The sequence below is a fragment of the Lontra canadensis genome, unplaced genomic scaffold, assembly GCF_010015895.1.
Source record: "Lontra canadensis isolate GAN:19392208 unplaced genomic scaffold, GSC_riverotter_1.0 scaffold63, whole genome shotgun sequence".
Classification (NCBI taxonomy): domain Eukaryota; kingdom Metazoa; phylum Chordata; class Mammalia; order Carnivora; family Mustelidae; genus Lontra; species Lontra canadensis.
In genome coordinates, this window is record NW_022631057.1 from 392,217 (window position 1) to 414,291 (window position 22,075).

Below are 22,075 nucleotides of genomic sequence, written 5' to 3' on the forward strand. Positions count from 1 at the left end.
TGTCGGTGGTAATGGAAACTGGTGCAACCACTCTGGGAAACAGCATGGAGGTTCCTCAAAATGTTGAAAATAGAGCTACCCTATGACCCAGCAATTGCACTGCTGGGTATTTACCCTAAAGATACAAACGTAGTGATCCGAAGGGGCACGTGAACCCGAATTTTTATAGCAGCAATGTCTACAATAGCCAAACTATGGAAAGAACCTAGATGTCCATCAACAGATGAATGGATAAAGAAGATGTGGTATATATACACAATGGAATACTATGCAGCCATCAAAAGAATTGAAATCTTGCCATTTGCGATGACGTGCATGGAACTAGAGGGTATCATGCTTAGCGAAATAAGTCAATCGGAGAAAGGCAACTACCATATGATCTCCCTAATATGAGGGAGTGTAGATGCAACCTGGGGAGTTAAGGGGTAGGAGAAGATTTAATGAAACAAGATGGGATTGGGAAGGAGACAAACCATAAGTGACTCTTAATCTCACAAAACAAACTGAGGTTTGCTGGGGGGAGGGGGGTTGGGACAGGGGGTGGGGTTATGGTATTGGGGAGGGTATGTGCTATGGTGAGTCTGTGAAGTTTGTAAACCTGGCAATTCACAGACCTGTACCCCTGGGGAGAAAAATATATTATATGTTTATAAAAAATAAAAAATTTTTAAAAAGAGTCAGCAGTTGGTGACCTTCAAGATAGTAGATTCTGGGGAGTGGTGGGAATGGACATCTGAATGCAATGGGTTGAGATATGAATGGGAAATGAGGACATTGAGCCATTATGTGTTGGTTATGGTTTGAGGAAGGAATATTAGGAAGAGGAGCAGAGTTGATATATCTGGAAAGTTGCATAGATCTTGAAACAGCAGTGTGATTATAGTCTAAGAGAAATTAGTCCCTGAGAGGGAGGTTTGAAGACACAGGCAGAGAAGAGAGAGGAGGGTGGAAGTGATGGAGTGATGTCCGTGAGCGGGTGGAAGAGTTGTGCAAATGCACATACTTGTATTTGTGGAGGTAGGATATAGAGGGCGAGTTGATACTAATGACCTCTACTTTCTCTGTGAGTTAGGAGGTAATGTTGGCTGAGAATGAGAATGGCACGGGTCAGGTGGGATCCTGAAGAGATTCGTGAAGATTTGGAATATCTATCACTGTGAAGGAGAGAAAGCATTGTTCAAGGAAGAGAAAAAGAATGGGTGAGAAGCATCCAGGGACCCACCTAAGAATGGAATTGAGATCTGGTTCCCTGCTATTGGATCCCATGCAGTGCTGAGTTTGGCAGGAGGGTGAGGAGACAGGTTGTTGGTTGGTAAGGAGAGAGTACTGGAAGTGATGTAACAGGGTGTGGTTTGATGGGAAAGGAAGTGAAATCTGGAGTGTCAATGGTTGGAAAAGAAAATACATCAAAAAGAAGCCACTACATCAAAAACTAATGAGGTACTATATGGTGACTAACATAACATAATAAAAAATATTAAAGAAAAAAAAAAGAAGCCAAAGAGTAGATTGAGTTGGGTTGGGATAGAGGAGAGAGTGGAGAAATGGAAACATGTAATTATTGTGTCAAATGTTGTGTGTAAGATGTCAGAGAGGGAGTGGTTTCCAATGATGACCAAACTTAGGACATGGAGAGGGGGGTTAAGGTCACTGGGAATAGAGAGGCAGGAGTATTGAATGAGTTTTCCCCATGGATGTTGAATGTTCCCATGCTGATAGAAAATGGGCTGGAAAGCCAGGTGCAAAGATTTTAAAGGATGAAAGGAAGAAGTTGATAAGTGGGGTAATTAGTGAAGGCTTAGTTAAATTTTGGCATATTTGTAAGCATTAAACAGATGTTAGCCATCAATAATCAGATGGCCATAATGAGGAGGTGTTATTTGCTGGATGGCTTGAATCTTAAAGGAAGGTTTTTTTTGTTTTGTTTTGGTTTTGGTTTTTTTGAGTGCCAACACGCTCTTTTTTTGGAAAGAAGTGTGGAGAGTGAAAACTCCCTGCTCCTAACTCCGGGATGTATGGGAGAAGCAGGGGGAAAAGCAGAGTGCTCAGGGAGAACTGGCTTTAGCTAATGGAAGAAGATGGTGGGAACAATCCAGGGGGATGTTGAGGCTGGGAATTTCTTGACATGTGAAGATGGGTTCTAGAGGCTTCACAGGGAAGCATGTGAAGGAGACCTTTAGTTGTAAGAGAATGTTGGTGAAGAGGAGTCATGTGAGGTTGAACTATTCAAGGACCTGAAAGACTGAATGGTTTTTTTCTTTAGCACATTGTCCTTAGTCTGTGACAGTGTTCTCTCCATGTATATGACAGAAAAAAAATATGAACCAAAACCTGATCAATTGGGCTAACCGAGAAAGTAAGGTATAGTCCCAAGTTAAGGATGATTAATGTGTAGTCCAGATGAATAGGTAAAACTTGATAGCTCACATAAACATGAATCTGAATGTGGATTAATATTTGAATGGCGTCAGTATTACTGCAACTGAGGTGACTGAGGATCTAGAATGGCTTCCTTGCAGTCACACTTGTTGGCCTCAGGGGTGAGGCTCACCAGCACTATACCATCACTTCATCCACATCGATTCATCTCAAAAGCCTTGGTTCTTCATCATTTTAAGGTTGTGATAAAGAACTTTCTGGGACAATTTGGAATGTGAGATAAGTTTTCTGATACAAGAAGTCCCTGGGGAAATGGTGATTGTCTACCATATGGTGCTGTCATGTTTTTAGCATACTAAAATTTAAAAAAAAAATTTGGAGTATTCTGTTTATTTATCTCATTTATTGAACTTCAGGCTAATAAGAAAAAAAATGCAAATTAATAACTTGAAATGATTTTAAGTAACTAGAATTCCAGCTGTTAATGCAATAGGAGAGAACTTATATAATACTGTGTCATAGAGTATCAGTATACACAGATAAATAACACAGTGAAGAAGTGCTTTTTTTATGTTGTTCCAGAGGCTTCTTGAAATGAGAAAGAATTCTCTAATAATCTACACTTTCAATTCTGTTTAGAAAATGTTTCAGACCCTTTATGAAAAGGTGCTGGCTTTAGATCCTGTGTGGGTATATTAGTTTTCCAGGGCAGCTATGACAAACTACCCCAAGCTGGGTGGCTTAATAGAATAGAAATTTATTCTCTCACAGTTCTGGAAGCTAGAAATGCGAAGTCAAAGTGTCTGTAAGGCCATGTTCTCCCTGAAGGCTCTAGGAGAGAATCTGTTCCATGACTTTCTCTTAGCTTCTGCTCTTGCTGGTAGTCCTTTGCATTCCTTGGCTTGAAGACACACCCTCCTCAATCTCGGCATGGGTAGAGAACACCTGGTTTTCTCTGTGTCCGGCTCTTCTCTTTTTATAAGGACATTAGTCATACTGGATTAAGTATGACCCCATCTTAACTAATTATACCCACAACAACCCCATTTCCAAATAAGGTCACATTCTGGGGTTCTGAGAAAGACATGAATTTGGAGGGGACACTGCTCAACCCAATACAGGAGGCTTCTCAAATGAGTAGCAAATGGCTTCTGTCTTCAGGAAGATGTAGCACCTACTGTAGTTGGGAAAACTGTAGTGCAAAGCAGTGTGTTCAGTTGGTGATGGACACAGAATACCATGGACACATCGAGGAGTGAGTGGTTGTGACTCCAGGGTAGTCATGAAAGGCTTTAGGGTAGAGGTAGTGGCGGACCTGAAGGATAACAGTGTACTAGCTGGTAGAGAGGGGAAGCTGGGCCTTCTGTGTTGAGGGTCTCGTTTGAGCAGGCACAGAGGTGCAAGTGTGCATCCCCTGTGCGAGATGCTCCAGACATCTGGAGTGTATGGCTGGAGGACAGCAGAACTGTGGGTCATGGTTGCCTGTGTTGAGTGGCCATTGGGAGGCAATGGAAAGGGGAAGAAGGATGAAGTGCAGGTGAAACAGAGGAAGAAAGGTAATGGAGGCCCAGTGACTCATGTTCATGAATGATAGCTAGAATGGGGTCTTAGAGATGTTGTGGTTAAGGGGGAGTTCTAGGAGAAGCTGAATGGAGCTCCTGGAAGGCATCACTGGACTCAGAGGCCTGGACGGGATGACATCTGCGCTCCCTCTCAGCAGTCACGCTCTATGACCATTAGGTGGAAGTGTCTCTCACTAATATCTTGCCTCTTTCCCTGGTTATGATGCTCTTGCTTCCTCTCTCTTTCTTCCTATAAAGATTCTTCCTCATGTCAGGCACTGGTGCCACAACAGTGAACAAGAAGACAAGGACAGCATCATTTTAATCTCCTCCCTGTGGCATTAGCACAGGAGTATGTAGTAGGTTTTCTTTAAATGTTGCTTTGAATTAAATATGAGTGAGGAAAAATGACAAGGCAGTTTTGCCCTGGGTAATAAGTTCTGCTTCAGAGTAGAACTGCTTTGAAAGATGATCTCAGGAACCTCCTTATGAGCAGGTGGAGAGTAGGTGGTTGCTTACATGTGTTTGATTTCTGAGTCATCAGAAAGGCTCCTTTGCCTCCCAAAATATCTGCTTCACCCAGGCTGTGGGTACTTTTAATTCCACTATTGGAGGTTGGTTTCTCTGTTGAAATGCAGATATCCTCTGGAGAGAGGATATCCATTTACCCTCATCAGTCTTTTGTACCTTAATATGGGGAGGGGGTTCTTAGCATTTCCTGCATGGCAGGTTTTTAAGAAAAACATATGGAGGGAAAAGGGGACACAGGAGAGGAGTACTGGACATGCCAAGTCCATACTGGACTTCATCAGAGTGAGCAGTTTGGATAAGCTGACCCTGGGGATGTAGTCCATTGGCCTCTAAGAATACACTATTATTTATTTGCTTGTGTATGTTGGACAAGAAGTGATTCTTTCTTTTGTTTTTTTTTTTAAGATTTTTTATTTATTTATTTGGAAGACAGAGATCACAACTAGGCAGAGAAGCAGTCAGGGGGAGGGGGAAGCAGGCTCTCTGCCGATGTGGGGCTCGATCCCAGGACCCCGAGATCATGACCCAAGCCAAAGGCAGAGGCCTAACCCAAAGAGCCACCCAGGCACCCCAAGAAGTGATTATTTCTGTTCTAAGATTTATGGCTACAAAACTGTTGTTTATTTGTTTTATTTTTTAAAAGGTACAATAAATCCCACCTCCCCCACCCTCACCTTAACAAAAATAATTTGTGTGGCAGCCTGATCTGTGGTCTTTTTTTTAAATTATGTTCAGTTAGCCACTGTAGAGTACATAATTAGTTTTTGATGTGGTGTTCAGTGATTCATTAGTTAAGTATAACACCCAGTGCTCATCACAGCAGGTGCCCTCCTCAATAGCTATGACCCTGTTATCCCCTCCTCCCACACTCCTCTCCTCTGAAACCCCCACATTGTTTCTTGGGGTCCGTTGCCTCTCGTGATTCATCTCCCTCTCTGATTTTCTCCCAATTTGGATTTCCCTGCCTTCCCCTGTTGTTCTGCCTGCTATTGTTTATGTTCCATGTATGAGTGAAACCATATATGTCTTTTTCTGCTTGACTTCCTTCACTTAACATAATCCCCTCCAGTTCCACCCATGTCGATGCAAATGGTGGGTATTCATCCTTTCTGACAGCTGAGTAATATTCCATTGTGTACATCAACCTTTTCTTTATCCATTCATGCCCTGTTGAAGGGCATCTTGGCTCTTTCCACAGTTTGGCAATTGTGGACATCACTGCTATGAACGTGGCCCTTCTTTTCACTACATCTGTATCTTTGGGGTAAATACCTAGTAGTGCAGTTGCTGGGTCATAGGGTAGCTCTATTCTTAACATCTTGAGGAACCTCCATATTGTTTTCCAGAGTGGCTGCACCAACTTGCATTCCCACAAACAGTGTAAAAGGGTTCTCGTTTCTCCATATCCTCTCCAACATTTGTTGTTTCCTGCCTTGTTAATTTTTACCATTCTAACCAGTGTAAGGTGGTATCTCCTTGGGGTTTTGATTTGTATTTCCGTGATGGCTAGTGATGATGAGCATTTTTTTATGTGTCTGTTAGCCATTTATATGATCTGTAGTCTTTACTGAAAAGGCTATGCTACATATGGTCTGTGTGTTCACATGTCAGGGAAGGCTAATAATGGCTACTCCACCAAATACTCCCTGAATTTTCAGTGGCTTATTTCAGAGGTTTTAGTGTTCATTCATATCATAATATGATTCACATTGATTGGTGGGGACAGGGTATTCCATCCACATAATCTTTCAGGGACCCAGGCTTCTTCCATGCTCTATGTCCCCGTCTTTAATACTTGGCCTCAGGATCTCACTAGACTCATCTGGAAGGGATGCCAAGGGGAAGAGAAAGCACATTCACTTTTAACTGCCTTGGCTTAGAAATGACACACATTTCGCCTCATAGCCAAAGGTCTCTCTCAGAGACCCACCCGGATGGGAAGAGGCTGGGAGATGTAGTTTAGCTGGGTACCCAGGAAGAGGAAGCAGCCTTGGTGAGTCTCTGGCACAGGCTTGTTAGAAAGCATGTACACATTTTCCTTCTGTCTGTAACATAACTGACCCTTGGGGGTTCTTATTAAGGGAATGGGGGACAAGAGACATGGGCAGTGAGCTCTCCAGTGTTTAGAATAGTGTAAAGTGATTGATTCTAGTTGGTGAAGGGCATCATCCTGCCATTGGATTATTGCTGGGTGTGAGGGAGACCGAAGTTATGGTGCCAAGAAGTATTTCTGTTTTTGTGCTTGTTTGTTTGCTTGCTAATTGATGAAAGAACAACTAATGGAAATCTCCCTTTCCTACACCTTGGAATCACTTTGGAATAGGAATTTTGTGGTTCTGAATGCACTGACTTCTGTGATGTTAGCATTTCCTCTAGTCCACTTCCCTCATTATCTAGATGAGACAGGCATTCGAATTGCCCAAACTTATATAGTAAGTTAGTGGTTTACTTGGATCTCAAACCCTGTTTTCTAGATTTCTACTCTGATGTTCTTTTCTGTACCACTATTGCCCCGGGAGGGTCTGCAGGATGGCCGGAGGCTTGACCAGCTGAAATCAGAAGCTTCCTTCTAGCTTTGAGATTCCTTGACTGATTATGTTTAATATATGGTGTCTGATTGTATAATCCCTGGCTTGACAGGAGTGATGTAGCTTCAAAGAATTTACAACTTTCCTGAGAAAACAGAATCTTAGTTCTTTATTTTTTCAGCTGTTTCTTTAGTTCATTTTTATCTTTTTTTTTAAAAAAGCTGTGTTTGTTTTTAAATATATGTATTTTTCTAACTATAAAAGTAATAATTTCAATTATAGAAATTAAATAAATCTATTCAAATGTAACAAAAATATATACAAATATAACCAAAAAATTTCCTGGAATTCTGTAACTTGACAATGCAGTGGTAACCTCTATCAGTGTTTTACATTTCTCTCCATGTGTTTCCTAGCCATTCTTTGAACACATAATACTTGCATATTATATATAGTATAATTAGAATGAAATATTATACAATATGAAATAAATACCATACAACTCTTAAAATATTTCATATTACTTAGTATGAAATATTACATAACCCTTAAAATTGTTTTAAAATAGTAACAATATGAAAAATGCTCACATATATTTATATTCTTATCACAATAATTAGAATAAATTAGAAATAAAGTTCTAATTTTGTCTTTTTTGTTTTGTTATCTGCCTTTTAGTGGAAGTAGAAAAAAGCAAATAGAAATCTCCCTTTCATATATCTTGGAATAAAATTCTAATTGTATTGTACATAACTATACAAGTGTGTATGAGCATTTCTCAATATTGTGACTTATTTTAAAATATTTTTTTAAAGGCTTGCATACCTTGCATCTTGCGGAAATACGCTATGCTGAAGCAAACAGCCCAGGTGGGGAGGAGTCAAGGAGTAGTAGTATTTTTGGTTCTTGGCCCTAATGCTCCGCTTCTCTTCTCCCAGGGCATCAGCAGCTTGTTTAGCTCACTGAAGGTCGTTCGGCTGCTTCGTCTGGGGCGAGTGGCCCGTAAGCTGGATCACTACATTGAGTATGGAGCTGCCGTGCTGGTCTTGCTGGTGTGTGTGTTTGGGCTAGCTGCTCACTGGATGGCCTGCATTTGGTACAGCATCGGGGACTATGAGATTTTTGATGAAGACACCAAGACCATCCGCAACAACAGCTGGCTCTACCAACTGGCGATGGACATTGGCACCCCTTACCAGTTTAACGGGTCTGGCTCAGGGAAGTGGGAAGGTGGTCCCAGCAAGAATTCTGTCTACATCTCCTCATTGTATTTCACTATGACCAGTCTTACCAGCGTGGGCTTTGGCAACATTGCCCCATCCACAGACATCGAGAAGATCTTTGCAGTGGCTATCATGATGATTGGCTGTAAGTAGGACAGTCGCTGGGGCTGGGTGGGGGATGGGCAAGAGGCATACTGTTTGGAGGTCTCTTCCATTGGCTGGAAATAGAGTAATGACTCCAGTGCTAGCAGGATGAGGATCAGGATCAATATAATAACTTAAAACAAGAAACGCTTTTTTTTAAAAAGATGAGTTTATGTTTTCCTGATAAAGCATTGCTGCAAGGTTTTTACTGCAAAGAAATTTAGAAGATACAAAAGAGCATGAAGTGTAAAATCGAGACCAACTATAATTCTGCCTATCAGAGATGACTATTATTACCTTGGGCCTCTCCCTTACAGATTACTTTCCATATAGACACAGGTTTTTATAAAGTTAGAATAAGATCATGTTATATATACAACTTGGTAACCTGCTTGCTCATAGAACAGTGAACTGTGTGTTTTCTGTGTCAAATTGAACATAGCTCTAGACCCCCACAGCCCCATACGGTACCAGAAAAAGCGTGTATGAAAAAAATGTGAGCTCTCTCATTAATTATCTTTTATACTGATTACATGATGAAAAAACAATATATAGTGGGTTAAGTAAGATATTATAATTAATTTCATGTTTCTTTTTTATTTTTTATATGTGGCTCCTAGGAATATTTTTATTGCATTTTCTATTTTTCATGCATTTTAAAAAATTTAATTTAATTTAATTTTTTGGTGTGTGTTCCAAAATTCATTGTTTATACACCACACCCAGTGCTCCATGCAATATGTGCCCTCCTTAATACCCACCACCAGGCTCACCCAACCCCCCACCCTCCTCCTCTCCAAAACCCTCAGTTCGTTTCTCAGAGTCCATAGTCTCTCATGGTTTGTCTCCCCCATTTTTGATGTCTACTTGATGATTAAGAAATTTCCCAAATCCAAAAAACAAACCTCCACCCCCAAAACCCACACAGGATAAAAAGGCTCCTGTTCAGTTGAGAAGTAATGGGTTATTGGATTAACTTAACTGGACTGAAAAACAAAAACAACCTTAGTTCTTGAGGAAGGTTCTTAAATCTGTCACTTACCCATGGACCATTGTGTAGCTGTTGCTAATGGTGGGTCTGGGAATAGCCTTGGCCTAGAAACCATTGAGAAATCTTCACTGGAGGGAATCCTTGTGAGAAGTAGACCTTACTGGGCTGAGGAAAGTATATGCATTTGAATGACCCAGACTCACTTTGAACCTGCCAAGTGCGCCCTGTTGGTACTTCAACAACAAATGGCAACATGGGCGAGGACAGTCCTCCCATGAAGCCTCAAGTGTGGACAGGAGTCTGGTTATACACAATGAAGCTGGGCTCTGGTTACAGCAACCAGAGACTGTTCTGTTCCTTGTGCTCCCTCAGAGTAGAGTTGATATCAATTGTTAAATAAACCAGGGAATTCCAAGATCAGGAAACCTAAGGTGTCAGTTTGCCTTACTTTGTCCAACCTCCCGGGGATCCAGCATCCCCCTCTGCAAATGGGCTTTATGACCCCCCAGTTGTCCCACTGGCTGCTTGCCTCCTCCTTTTCTGTAACCAGCTCATCGTGTCTGATATGGGTCTTCATGCGAGCCCTCTCTGCAAGGCACAGAGCTCGGCTCTGAGTAGTCACTGCATGTGTCTAGGTGTAAGTGATTTGTGGGAAGTGTGTGCTGATGGAGCTTTGGGATTTACTTCTGACTTTCAAATGGGTCTTAATAGAGATGATTGCCTGTCCATGGGAAGCAGCGTTAAGTATCTGTGGGTGGCTAATTGCTTTAGCTTAATTAGAACTTGAGGTGCTTTCTCATGTAGTGTAGAAGGATTTAAGACCTTCGCTCTTCTAGGACAATTTCAGCCTTAACAGCACTAGTTTTCTAGGTAGTGCTTACAGCATTTTTGTGAGCCATGGGGCATGAGATAAGCAGCCATATGTGCTGTGCTGTGGGCCCAATTTCTGTCTCTAAGAAGGGGAGAGGAGACATTTTGTTAATCTAAATACTTCATTAAATGCATTGCAGGAAATTTGCTGCAAGTGGTCAGTTAGGAGGTGGGCCCCATGTCATGGGGTCTTCAAGGCTTTCAGATACGAGGTAAATTATTTGCAACTTTTTACTTGGAAGAAAAGAAGAAAAAGAATGGCTTTGGGTGGCAAATAATAAAGATAAGTGCAGGTGGCTGGGTGGCTCAGTTGGTTGAGTGTCTAACTCTTGATTTAGGCTCAAGTTGTGACTGCAGGGTCGTGGGATCGAGCCGCACGTCAGTGGGGCTGCTTGTCCTTCTCCCCCTTCCTCATCCCCACTCATGCGTGCGAGTGCACATGCACTTTCTCTCACTCTCAAATAAATAAATACAATCTTAAAAAAAAAAAAGATAAGTTTGTTTTTCCAAATCCATTCTTCTATGGAGAGCATGACTTCCTGGGTATAATCTCCAAGGAATACCTCAAATGATTATTATCACCTTTTTTTAACTACCTTCTTAGATCTTTATGATATTTCCATTTCTTTTTTAAAAAAGTGTAATAGTACACAGGCAGTCACCTCTGCATTATGCAACCAAATATGACGTTTAGGTAGGCAAGCCTGCTTCACTGTAACCCCATTTCCCAAACACTCATTATGTGCCAGGTGCTGTGACGAACGCTCCATACATGGACTCTGCTGCTCAGAACCACTCTGTGCTTAGAGATTATTATCACTGGCTTGTAAGGAAATGGACTCAGTAAAGGTAACTTCATTCCCAAGAACATAGGGCTGGTAAGCAGGAGAGACAGGCTTTGGACCCAGGACCCTCTGAATTTAGAAGCCAGGTCTTCTTGTGGAGCCCATGTGCGGTCGTATGGTCTGAGAACACAGACGGCCAGCCTGAGGCCCTGACTCACCGCCACCCTGAAAATTCTCTCTGTCCATTTTCACAAGCCAACAGTTCCTGCAGTAGAAAGTTTTGTATGCTTGTTGTTGTTGTTTTAATTTAAGAACAAGATTACAATACAGGCTCAGGGCACCAGGTGCCTTGGAAATCAGCCATTTTTCATCAATCTGTCACTTACAGTTACAGCTGTTCCACTTTCCATGTGACATGTCTGACAAACGGTTGTGCTAACAACAAAGTTATTGCGCTCCGTGTAATGTGGTGGCAATTATCCTCATAAACACACATTCTAAGCAACCTTTGTTCGGGACAACTGCTGTTGTCATACTGGGCTTATGGAGCTCTCTGCTATCCTGCGTTGCCTGTGTGTGCACATGCGCACAGATGTACCCTTACTGTGTGCTCACGGGGGTGGGCTGATGCCAGAACTGGGGTCTGGGGGAGTGGGGGGCATGGACCACAGCCTGCCTTTGTGCCAAGGGGTCATGCTGCTCCCTGGCCAGTCACCCTAGCAGTCAGGCCCCGGGAATCCTCAAGGAGTACAGAGAGAACAAAAGCCAAGTGGGCTTTTTGAAGTAATGGTATTTTGTGAATTTTCCTTCTTGGCATTGAGGTTTACATGTGTTGATAATAGTATTTCTTTGGGGGCAGCTGGGTGGCTCAGCCATTAAGCGTCTGCCTTCGGCTCAGGTCATGATCTAAGGGTCCTGGGATCAAGCCCCGCATCGGGCTCCCAGCTTGGCGGGAAGCCTACTTCTCCCTCTCCCACTCCCTCTGCTTGTGTTCCTGCTCTCGCTATCTCTCTCTGTCAAACAAATAAATAAAATCTTTTAAAAATACAGTATTTCTTAGAAATTGAAGAAGACACAAAAAGATGGAAGACCATTCCATGCTCTTGGATCGGGAGAATAAACATTGTTAAAATGTCTATACTGCCTAGAGCAATCTATACTTTTAATGCCATTCCGATCAAAATTCCACTGGTATTTTTCAAAGAGCTGGAGTAAATAATCCTAAAATTTGTATGGAATCAGAAGGACCCTGAATTGCTAAGGAAATGTTGAAAAACAAGAATAAAACTGGCGGCATCACGTTACCTGATTTCAAGCTTTACTACAAAGCTGTGATCACCAAGACAGCATGGTACTGGCATATAAACAGATACATACACCAGTGGAACAGAGTAGAGAGCGCAGATACGGACCCTCAACTCTATGGTCAAATAATCTTCGACAAAGCTGGAAAAAGTATACAGCGGAAAAAAGACGCTCTCTTCAATAAATGGTGCTGGGAAAACTGGACAGCTATATGTAGAAGAATGAAACTCGACCATTCTCTTACACTGTACACAAAGATAAACTCAAAATGGATAAAAGACCTCAACGTGAGACAGAAATCCATCAGAATCCTAGAGAACATAGGCAGTAACCTCTTTGATATCAGCCACAGCAACTTCTTTCAAGATATGTCTCCAAAGGCAAAGGAAACAAAAGTGAAAATTAACTTTTGGGACTTCATCAAGATCAAAAGCTTCTGCACAGCAAAGGAAACAGTCAAGAAAACAAAGAGGCAACCCACGGAATGGGAGAAGATATTTGCAAATGACAGTACAGACCAAAGGTTGATATCCAGGATCTATAAAGAACTCCTGAAACTCAACACACACAAAACAGACAATCATATCAAAAAATGGGCAGAAGATATGAAGAGACACTTCTCCAATGAAGACATACAAATGGCTATCAGACACATGAAAAAATGTTCATCATCACTAGCCATCAGGGAGATTCAAATTAAAACCACATTGAGATACCACCTTACACCAGTTAGAATGGCCAAAATTAGCAAGACAGGAAACAATGTGTATTGGAGAGGATGTGGAGAGAAGGGAACCCTCTTACACTGTTGGTGGGAATGCAAGTTGGTGCAGCCACTTTGGAGAACAGTGTGGAGATTCCTCAAGAAATTAAAAATAGAGCTTCCCTATGACCCTGCAATTGCACCACTGGGTATTTACCCCAAAGATACAGATGTAGTGAAAAGAAGGGCCATCTGTACCCCAATGTTTATAGCAGCAATGGCCACGGTCGCCAAACTGTGGAAAGAACCAAGATGCCCTTCAACGGATGAATGGATAAGGAAGATGTGGTCCATATACACTATGGAGTATTATGCCTCCATCAGAAAGGATGAATACCCAACTTTTGTAGCAGCATGGACGGGACTGGAAGAGATTATGCTGAGTGAAATAAGTCAAGCAGAGAAAGTCAATTATCATACGGTTTCACTTATTTGTGGAGCATAACAAATACCATGGAGGACATGGGGAGATGGAGAGGAGAAGGGAGTTGAGGGAAATTGGAAGGGGAGGTGGACCATGAGAGACTGTGGACTCTGAAAAACAACCTGAGGGTTTTGAAGGGGTGGAGGGTGGGAGGTTGGGGAACCAGGTAGTGGGTATTATGGAGGGCACGTATTGCATGGAGCACTGGGTGTGGTGCAAAAACAATGAATACTGTTACGCTGAAAAGAAATAAAAAAAATAGTATTTCTTGGTTATTCTACAGCAGTGTATTAAATAATATAGATTATCCAGACATCTTCTGTTGATTCTCATCTCTGCTCTCTGGCACCAAATATCTCCTTATAACTTGGCTAGTTCCCCAGAGAATGCAGGAACACTATTCTCAAGCTTGCTCACCTTTCACAGTTCTGGTAAAAAGTTGCAGGAGCACCTGGGAGGCTCAGTCCATGAAGCATCTGACTCTTGGTTTCAGCTTTGGTCAGGATCTCAGGGTCCTGAGATTGAGGCCCACATCAGGTCCCGATCTTGGGGTGATGAGATGGAGCCCTGTGTAGGGCTCTATGCTCAGTGGGAAGTCTGTTTGAGATTCTCTCTCTCCTCCCCCCTGCTCTTTCTCTCTTTCAAATAGATAAAAATCTTTAAAAAAGAGAAAGTTGCAATAGGAAGAGGCTCAAACTATTGGCTAAAACGAGTTTTTATGATTTGCTGTGGATATAGGTGACCTATGATGTTCCATTTCTAGTCTGGCATCTTGACCCAGGCCGGGGCGAGCCAGCCCCCACCCTGATCTCCCTGCCTTCTTCAGGTGGGTCTTTGGTCTCCTGCAAGGGCTTGCCCTGAGGTGAGGTGAATGGACTCCTTACATCTTTTGCATGTCTCCTCTGTGCTGACGGTGCTGAAAGGATCACAAGGCCGTCCTAGCCCTCTGGGTGACACCTGGGAGAGGACGTCCTCCATTCAGCAGCACATACTGAGTGCCTGCCCAGCAGACCCCCAGCTGTGTGCCAAGGACACATGCACTGTAGGTGGCACTCTCAGGGAGTCTGAGGTCTGAAGTAGATGGAGGCAGTGGGAGGAACAGAGACAGGTCCCATCACCCAGCAGCTCGTGACTGAGGCCTGGAGATGGAGCTGCCCCTGTGGGCCAGACCTTGCCCAGGCTTCTGAGGGATCCCTCAAAGGAGGAAGGATTGTCCGTAGGAAAGAGTCTCTTTATCTGGAATGTCTCAGACTAGGGACACGACCCTGTCTTGGGGAGCTCTCCAGAGAGAATTTGATGGTGAGAAGACAGTTTCCATTTTCCTAATACGGGCTTTTGCACTTTTCTGATTCTTTCCTCATAATGTCATTGCTGTCATCCTGTCATTATAATTAAGCCACATTCATTTCCTTTCCCTCTGATAATGGCAGGGGGTCTAGACATTGTACTTCTACCCCACACACTCTCCACCCCTCCACCCTCCCTTCCCCCTCCCCTCCCACCCCCGCCCCGAAAATCAGTCTCCTACCTCAGCACTGCACACCTGTCTCTTTGGATTCATTTCTGCCTTGCCAATTCCCCCCACCTCAGCTCCTCAAAACCACAGCAGAATGTCAGTGCTGAAGGGACCCTGGAAGTCTCCATTTGCCCCACAGCAGCCCTCCTAGTTCTTCTGCTGGGCCAGCTCTCCTCCTGGTCACTGTATCTGTCAAGCTCCCCCTGAGCCCAGGAGATAACTGAGAGTAACTGGGCTCACCGCTGGTGGTTTCTGTATATCACCTTCTCTCCTGGGGAAGGGACACTGGTGACCTGCACACCGGGACATTTGACCCCACTGCTTCACCCACATGCAGTAGGCTTTGTGGCTTCCTTTCAGCTGAAAGTTTTATTTGCAAGCAAATAGGGGCTTTCCCTGCCTCCTTTGTGATCTTTCTCAAACATTTCTTCTTTCTTTCCATTTCACCTTTTTTGAATATACTTTTTTGCATTCTATACCAATATTGTGGTTTTTCAAAAATGAGATGGCACACATCTCCCAGGAGGCTGTAAATATACTCTTGGGAGACTTCAAACACATAGTAGACTTTCAATAAATATTTATGAATTTGTTGATTCTGAGCAGTCGAGGAGACTCCAGAGTTTTGGAAGTAGTCTTTAGTCCCATTGGCAAACTTTATGAGTTAGGATATGGGTTCTGCTGCTGGACAGAGACAGAGAATAATAGTAGCATCAACAAGTGATATGTTTCCTACAAGGTTGGGGGTGGTCTGGCGGCTTAGCTGTCATCGGAGACCCAGATGACTCTGGTGTCTTCAGCACGTGACTTCCATATCAGGATCCCATATGGCTGTTCTGGCTTCAGCCCTATTTTCGTTTTCTGGAAAGTAGAAAGAACGGGAAGGGAAAGACTAGGAAGTTGTACCATATTATCTGTTTCATATCTCATTGGCTGGAACTTGATAAGCTGGCCACATCTAGCTGCAAAGGAGGTTGGGAAATGTAGTCTTTATTCTGGGTAGTCATGGGCTCAGGTGGAAGACTAACGTAGACAAGGAGACCAGCTGTTGGAGAGCAAAGCAGTCTTTGTGCCTCAGCTTTCCTCCATCTCCTCGTCTCCCTTCTGTTGATACCAGTAAACTTTATAGACATCCCCTGTTGGAACTTCATCCCTGAACTGCTGGTTGAAAGATTTTGGTTCAAGTCCTGGGTCAGCTCTGTGCTTTGGGTTATACCCTTGAATTCCTGCAGGTTAGGGGTAAGAGGCTCTCCTTACATCTCACTTAGTCTTGTGAGAACTAAATGAGATCATGATGTAGCATAGCTCTTTGAAAGAGCTGAAAATTTTACATTCAGATGTTGTGATTTTGTTGTTGTTAGTCACAGTGATTATTTCTTGTTCTTCTCAGTGAATTTTTTCCTTTCCTGTTCTTAGGGGGAAAAAAATCATTCCTTCCTTCTCAGGAGCTGTTTAGTTTTGTCTTTGGTTAATGTTTATGTAGGAAATAGGGCACTGTCCAGAATGCTATGGGAAAAGGAGCCAGTCTTTTCTCATTTTTTTCTTAAGAGGTTTTTTTTCTTAGCTGGTAAATCTGGTTATTTTTTTCCTTTAGAAACTGATTTAAAAAAAAAAAATCTGCTTGCCACTGTGCAGTTCACATGGGTATCCCCATCCCTGACACAGCCTCTAGCTACTTTCTGTCTACTCCATCCCTGTCTGCCCCCCACCTCCAGAAAACTCTCTCTGGATACTCCCTCCCGGTTTTCAACCCATAGCTGTCTTCACACTCCCTAAGGCTAGTGGACTCTGCTTGGCGTTTATTCACTTGCACTTAGACTTCACACTGCTCTTTAAATATTCTTGTGACTTCCTAGTTATCTTTCTTGTCTTGTGTATATTTTGTTACTTCCTCTGAAACTCTCAGCTTCTGGAAGGCAGGGCCTGTGTGTCTCCCTTGCCTTCCTCTTTTCCTTTGGGCCTGGGTGTGTGCTTTGACCATGGGAAAGAACATGAGCTTTGGAGCTGGGCTGTTCTGGTTTTCAGACCCACCTTTACTCCTGATTAGTTCTTTCTCCCTTGGGAGGTTACTCAGCTGACAAGGGAGGCTCCAGGCCCTGCGGGGCCAAGTTTGGAGATGGGAAAATGAAATGCCCTGTCTCTAGCAAAGTACTTCTCACATGAGTTGTTCAAACAGTGGCAGTTCTCTCCCTGGCCCCTGCCTTGGTCCCTCTCTTCCTACACATCTCTTGGGCTCACTAAGCAGTGATATTTCTCAACCATTTATTGGTCCTTCAGGTGTGCTCTACTTTGAGAGAATTGGAACTTGCCTAGAGGATCAGGTGCATTGCACTGTTTAAGTGCAGGTCACCAAAATACATGTATATGGATGTAAGTTTCTTTTGCTATAAAGTTTCTTAAAAAAAAAAATTGTCCTGACTTCAGAACAAGTTAGAGGAAACTCTTTAAAAAAAAGAGAAAATGATTTTGTGTGGTTGGAATGCCTCCCAGGCATCATTGCCCAGACCAGACTGGCAGTATCTTCACTGTACAGGAAATAGTATCATGAGCAGTGAAAGTGCCCTCTGGAGGAGGAGAGAAGGGGCTAGAAACACTGGTGCACTGAGCACCCAAAGTGAGCCTGGTATCATGCCGGGAACTGTCTCGTACCCAGTAACATCAAACAAGGCTTTATTATCCTTGTTTTGCAGCTAAGAATACTTAGGTTCAGAGGTATGAAGTAACAAGATCACAGGTTAAGTGGGGGCTGAACTGAGTTTTGAACCCAGTTTTATCTAACAGCAAAGTTTCACTTTGTTTTGTTGGTTCTGTTGCTGATTATTTTGGAATATGGGAGCAGAAAATGTTCTCTTTGGTGTGTGTGGTGTTGGGAGGCAGGGAAAAGAGGTGGGGAGAGAGGGGGCTGTGGAAAGATTGCAGAGAGGAGGTGCTGTCCTTGGAATCCTTCTCTGCTATTTTGAATTTTAATTATAGTGACAAAATATCCGATTACGTGTGTTGTGAGAAGATATTACCCTTGTTCATAGCTGGATTACTGTACCGAGGAGAAGAATTTACAGCAAAAGTCTTAGATGCTAGGGAGCTCTTCCAAGGGGAAACCAACTGGATGAAGGGTATTGTTTCAGACCTTAGAGATGCCCACGTCATTTGCGAAATTTCCTCCTTTTTGAAAATACAATTTCCTTCCAAGTGAAAATGATCATGTGGAGCTGTTGCTATAATTCTTTTTTTTTTTTTTTTTTTTAAGAGAAGGGGAGAGAGGGTAGGGGAGCGACAGAGGGAGAAGGAGAGAGAGAATCCCAAGCAGGCTCCACACTCAGCATGGAGCTTGACACAGGGCGCAATCCCACAACCCTGAGATCATGACCTGAGCCTAAATCAAGAGTCAGATGCTTAACCGACTGAGCCACCCAGGCACTCCTGTAATCAAGTCTTTTGCTTCTGTTTCGCTTTTGTGTCTCTCTTGCCTTTGCAACCTTCCATGTTCCACGGGATCGATCTTCCCCATTTTTTAGATAAGGAAGTTGTGGAGTCACTTGCTGTAGGTCCTACAGCCAGTTAGAAGCAGAGCTGAGCTCCAGCCCAGATCAGTGCCCTCTGCTCAGTGTTTTCCCTTCTTCCAAATCAGTGTGCTAGCTGCTGGTATCCTAGCCACAGGTCATAGGTTCTGGTGGCGGGGCCCTTGATGGGACATCCTCAAAGCTTGATGAGAAGAAGTGAAGGTGGGGAAAGAATGGGTAAGGCTTCCATTTTGCCCGAAGGAAAGGAACTTGATTCATCAAGCTTCACACCTCTTTGTTGCTTTTTATCAAGCCTTTACTGGGGCTCTCAGCAGCTGGGCTTATGACTCCAGACAGCTAGAGGGAAATCTCACAGAGGAGAACATCATTTTCCAGAGGAGGAAAGCCCACCAGGGAACTATGAAGTATGGTCCCCGAGAAAACAAGTGTCAGAGTCACCTGTCAATTCCCTGGAACCCCAGTCAGTCGGCAGTTTACTGGACGTTCATGTAACAATTTTCAAGCATCTGCCATGTGCCAGACACTGTGTAAGTCCTGTTGATGGAGCAGTGGGTAAGCCTGCTACACGCTGTGCTCTCACATTGCTTGTGGTCTGCTGGGGGAGCTGGGACTTGTTGTGGAGTGAGGTGAGTCTCTGCTAAAGGAAGGGTAGCTTGTTACGGGAATGGGGGCAGGGGCCCTTCACCCAGCGGGGGTCAGGGAAGATAACAAGGCATTCACACCCCATTTATTTGGGCGGAGCCCTGGGAAGACATCCATTCCTGAGTCTGCTTATAATCTTGTTTGGAAAACACAAAGTAGGAAAGACTTTCCAGCAGGAAAGACCATGGGAAGCTGGAAAGTAGTGCAGTAGTCCCCCATCCCCACCCCCTCCACCTCGCTGTCTGTGGAAGACACGTTCCAAAACTCCTAGTAGATGCCTTCAACTGCAGATTGTACCAAACCCTATGTGTACTGTTTTTGCCCATGCAAACCTATGCTAAAGCTTCTTTTCTAAATTAGTTGCAGTAAAGATTGACAACAACTAATAATAAAATAGAACAATTGGGGTGTCTGGGTGGCTCAGTCAGTTAAGCAGCTGCCTTTGGTTCAGGTCATGATCCCAGGGTCCTGGGATGGAGTCTGGCGTCAGACTCCCTGCTCAATGGGGAGTCTCCTTCTTCCTCTCTTTCTCCCCCAGATTGTGCTCTCTCTTTCTCTCTTCCTTGTTCTCTTTCCTCAAACAAATAAAATCTCTTAAAAATTTTTTAAAAAATAGAACAATTATAACAATATCTTGTACTAAAAGTTAAGTGAAGGTGGTCTCTCTCTCTCTCAAAATATCTTACTGTGCTGTGCTCACATCACAATTTCTTGTGATGACAGGAGGTGGTGAAATGCCCGTGTAATGAAATGAAGTGAGGGGAATGATGTGACCTAGTGTTAGGCTACTACTGTTGACCTTCTGACAACAGAGAAAGGATCCTTAGCTTCCAGGCTGTGACTGACCATGGGTCACTGGAACCACGGGTCAGGAGGGGTGGGATTGTGGCCACTGTAGATGTTTGGGGAATAGCAATCCAGCCAGTTTCTGTGTCCAGACTTCTGGAAGGACAGTGATCTTTTTTGTAAAGTGGAGATGAGAGTGGCATTAAAGAAGAGAAATTTTACTGGCCGGTGAATAAGAGGTAGGATCTGCAGGGCTTACAGAGGTGCTAGGTAAAAACTGTACTAACAGTGAGCTACCCAACATGCACTGTGTATAGAACCCTTCATACATGCACTTCTTGGGCTTTCCTGGCACTCTGTGTCATAGGTGTTTTTATCCCAGATTTACAGGTGAGGAGGCTGGAGCCTAGAGCAGTCAGTTATATTCCCCTGGCTCAACCTCTTGGGACTGGTGGGGTCAGAATTCAAACCCAGATCTCTGGCCCCCAAGTTCATTGTCTCTCCACCATCTGTGCTTCCTTCCCAGTCATTGGCAGTGGTAAGAAGGGCCCTGAGGACACCAGTGACATAGCTTGGAGCAGAAGGCTACCAAGAAAACAGCCAGCATCCCTTCGTGCCAAACACTCATCCAAGAGGGGCTGAGTGCCCGCTCTGTGCCTCCTGGCCCATCAGCATCTTTGTCTTCCTCCTGCATTGGGCTTGTGCTTAGGGACCACCTCCAGCCAGCTGTTAACGTGCCAAAAGCCCAGGATGGCAACAAATTGCAGTGAGGCTAATTGACTGCATTTCTTGAACACCCAGATCTCAATCTTTCAGTCTACCCTTTAGAAAAATCATTTCCATGCAGACTTTATTTTTTTACTTGGAGGACATCCACTGTGATTTCTGGATTAAATGGCAGCTGGTTAAGCTAAAGATGCCCCAGCCATGATTCTGGCCAGCTTGTTCCCATCCAAGCCTGTCCCCTTTTCCTGGACAGCCCCCTTTTCAATCAACACTCCTCAGAAAGGAGACTAACTCCAAAATGAGGCTGGTGTCTGAGGACTGTCTCCATTGCTGACGAAACCAGTTAAGCCGCACGTGCAACTGACATTGGATCAGGAGGATGGTTTTAATTTCTCAAGTTGTCATAGTGTAGACTGTCCATGGGAGCAGGAGAGATAAGCGTGGGCACGAATCCTGGCTCCATTACTTAATAGTCGAGTGAACAAGCTACTTAATTCCCGAGGCTGTGTCTTCATCTGTAGCATACCGATGCAGTGACATCCACGAAAGTGAAAATTCTCCCCTTTCAGAGCCCTCCTTTCTGCTGGTGCCAAGCCTGGAGCCGCAGGTGGCCTGTCGGTTGATGTTGATGCCGTTCTTACAGCGCCCTTGGTCTGCACTGTTGGTTCAGCAGCTTGGCAGGGGACTTGGGTGGGCACGGGCTGGGGCATGGAGGCTAGAGGAGGTGTGCAAAGGCGGTGACAGAATAGGGCCGGCACAGTGCTCTGCCTACAGAAGAACTCAATAGGGTTTCCTGGGGGAACTAAATATCAAGAAGACAATTTGCTAGTCAGGCTGCCACAGACGAGATGCTGTCAGGGCCAGCTCTGCCAGTCGTCACCAGTGACTTTGTAAGACTCAAAAATGTTGCCATTTTCACTTTTCCCCATTGTGGTCCTCCATGTGTATGAGAGCGAGAATAATTTTAGCTCTCATCAGTGAGAGGTCTGGCTCTGAATCATAGCTACATGGTGATAAAAACCCACTGTTGCCACAAGAAAGCTTGGCAGAGAGAGGGGTCTTGGTGCGAAGAGCAAAATGACAGAGCTCAAAAAGAAAATCAAATAGATGAGAAATCACCAGTGAGTTCTGTAGAGCTGTGGGTTACTTGTAGGGCTAACCCTGTTCAGAAGGGCCCCTTTGTTCCTCCCTGGGCATGAGAAGAGGAGTTGGGCTGGGCTGGAACGGGGGTGATGGCAAAGCCAGAGCCGGGGAGAGAACTCTGTCTTCCTGATCGTAACCCCAGATCTGAGGGCCAGGTCCCTCTCTTAGAGCTCCCTGGGTTAGGTATGAGGGAAGCAGAACGCACCCCTTGGAATAACAAGAGTAAAATCTGAAGG

The 22,075-nt window shown here is 43.9% G+C and overlaps 1 protein-coding gene across 2 annotated transcripts in view; it reads left to right on the forward strand.

Moving 5' to 3' along the window:
• The window catches only part of KCNH1 (potassium voltage-gated channel subfamily H member 1), a 386,370-nt gene that overhangs the window by 157,383 nt on the left and 206,912 nt on the right, over positions 1-22,075 (forward strand). For both annotated transcript variants that reach the window (XM_032878101.1, XM_032878102.1), the window contains exon 7: positions 7,939-8,368. In XM_032878101.1, the coding sequence (XP_032733992.1) occupies positions 7,939-8,368 (430 nt within the window). The remainder of the gene's footprint in view (positions 1-7,938; positions 8,369-22,075) is intronic.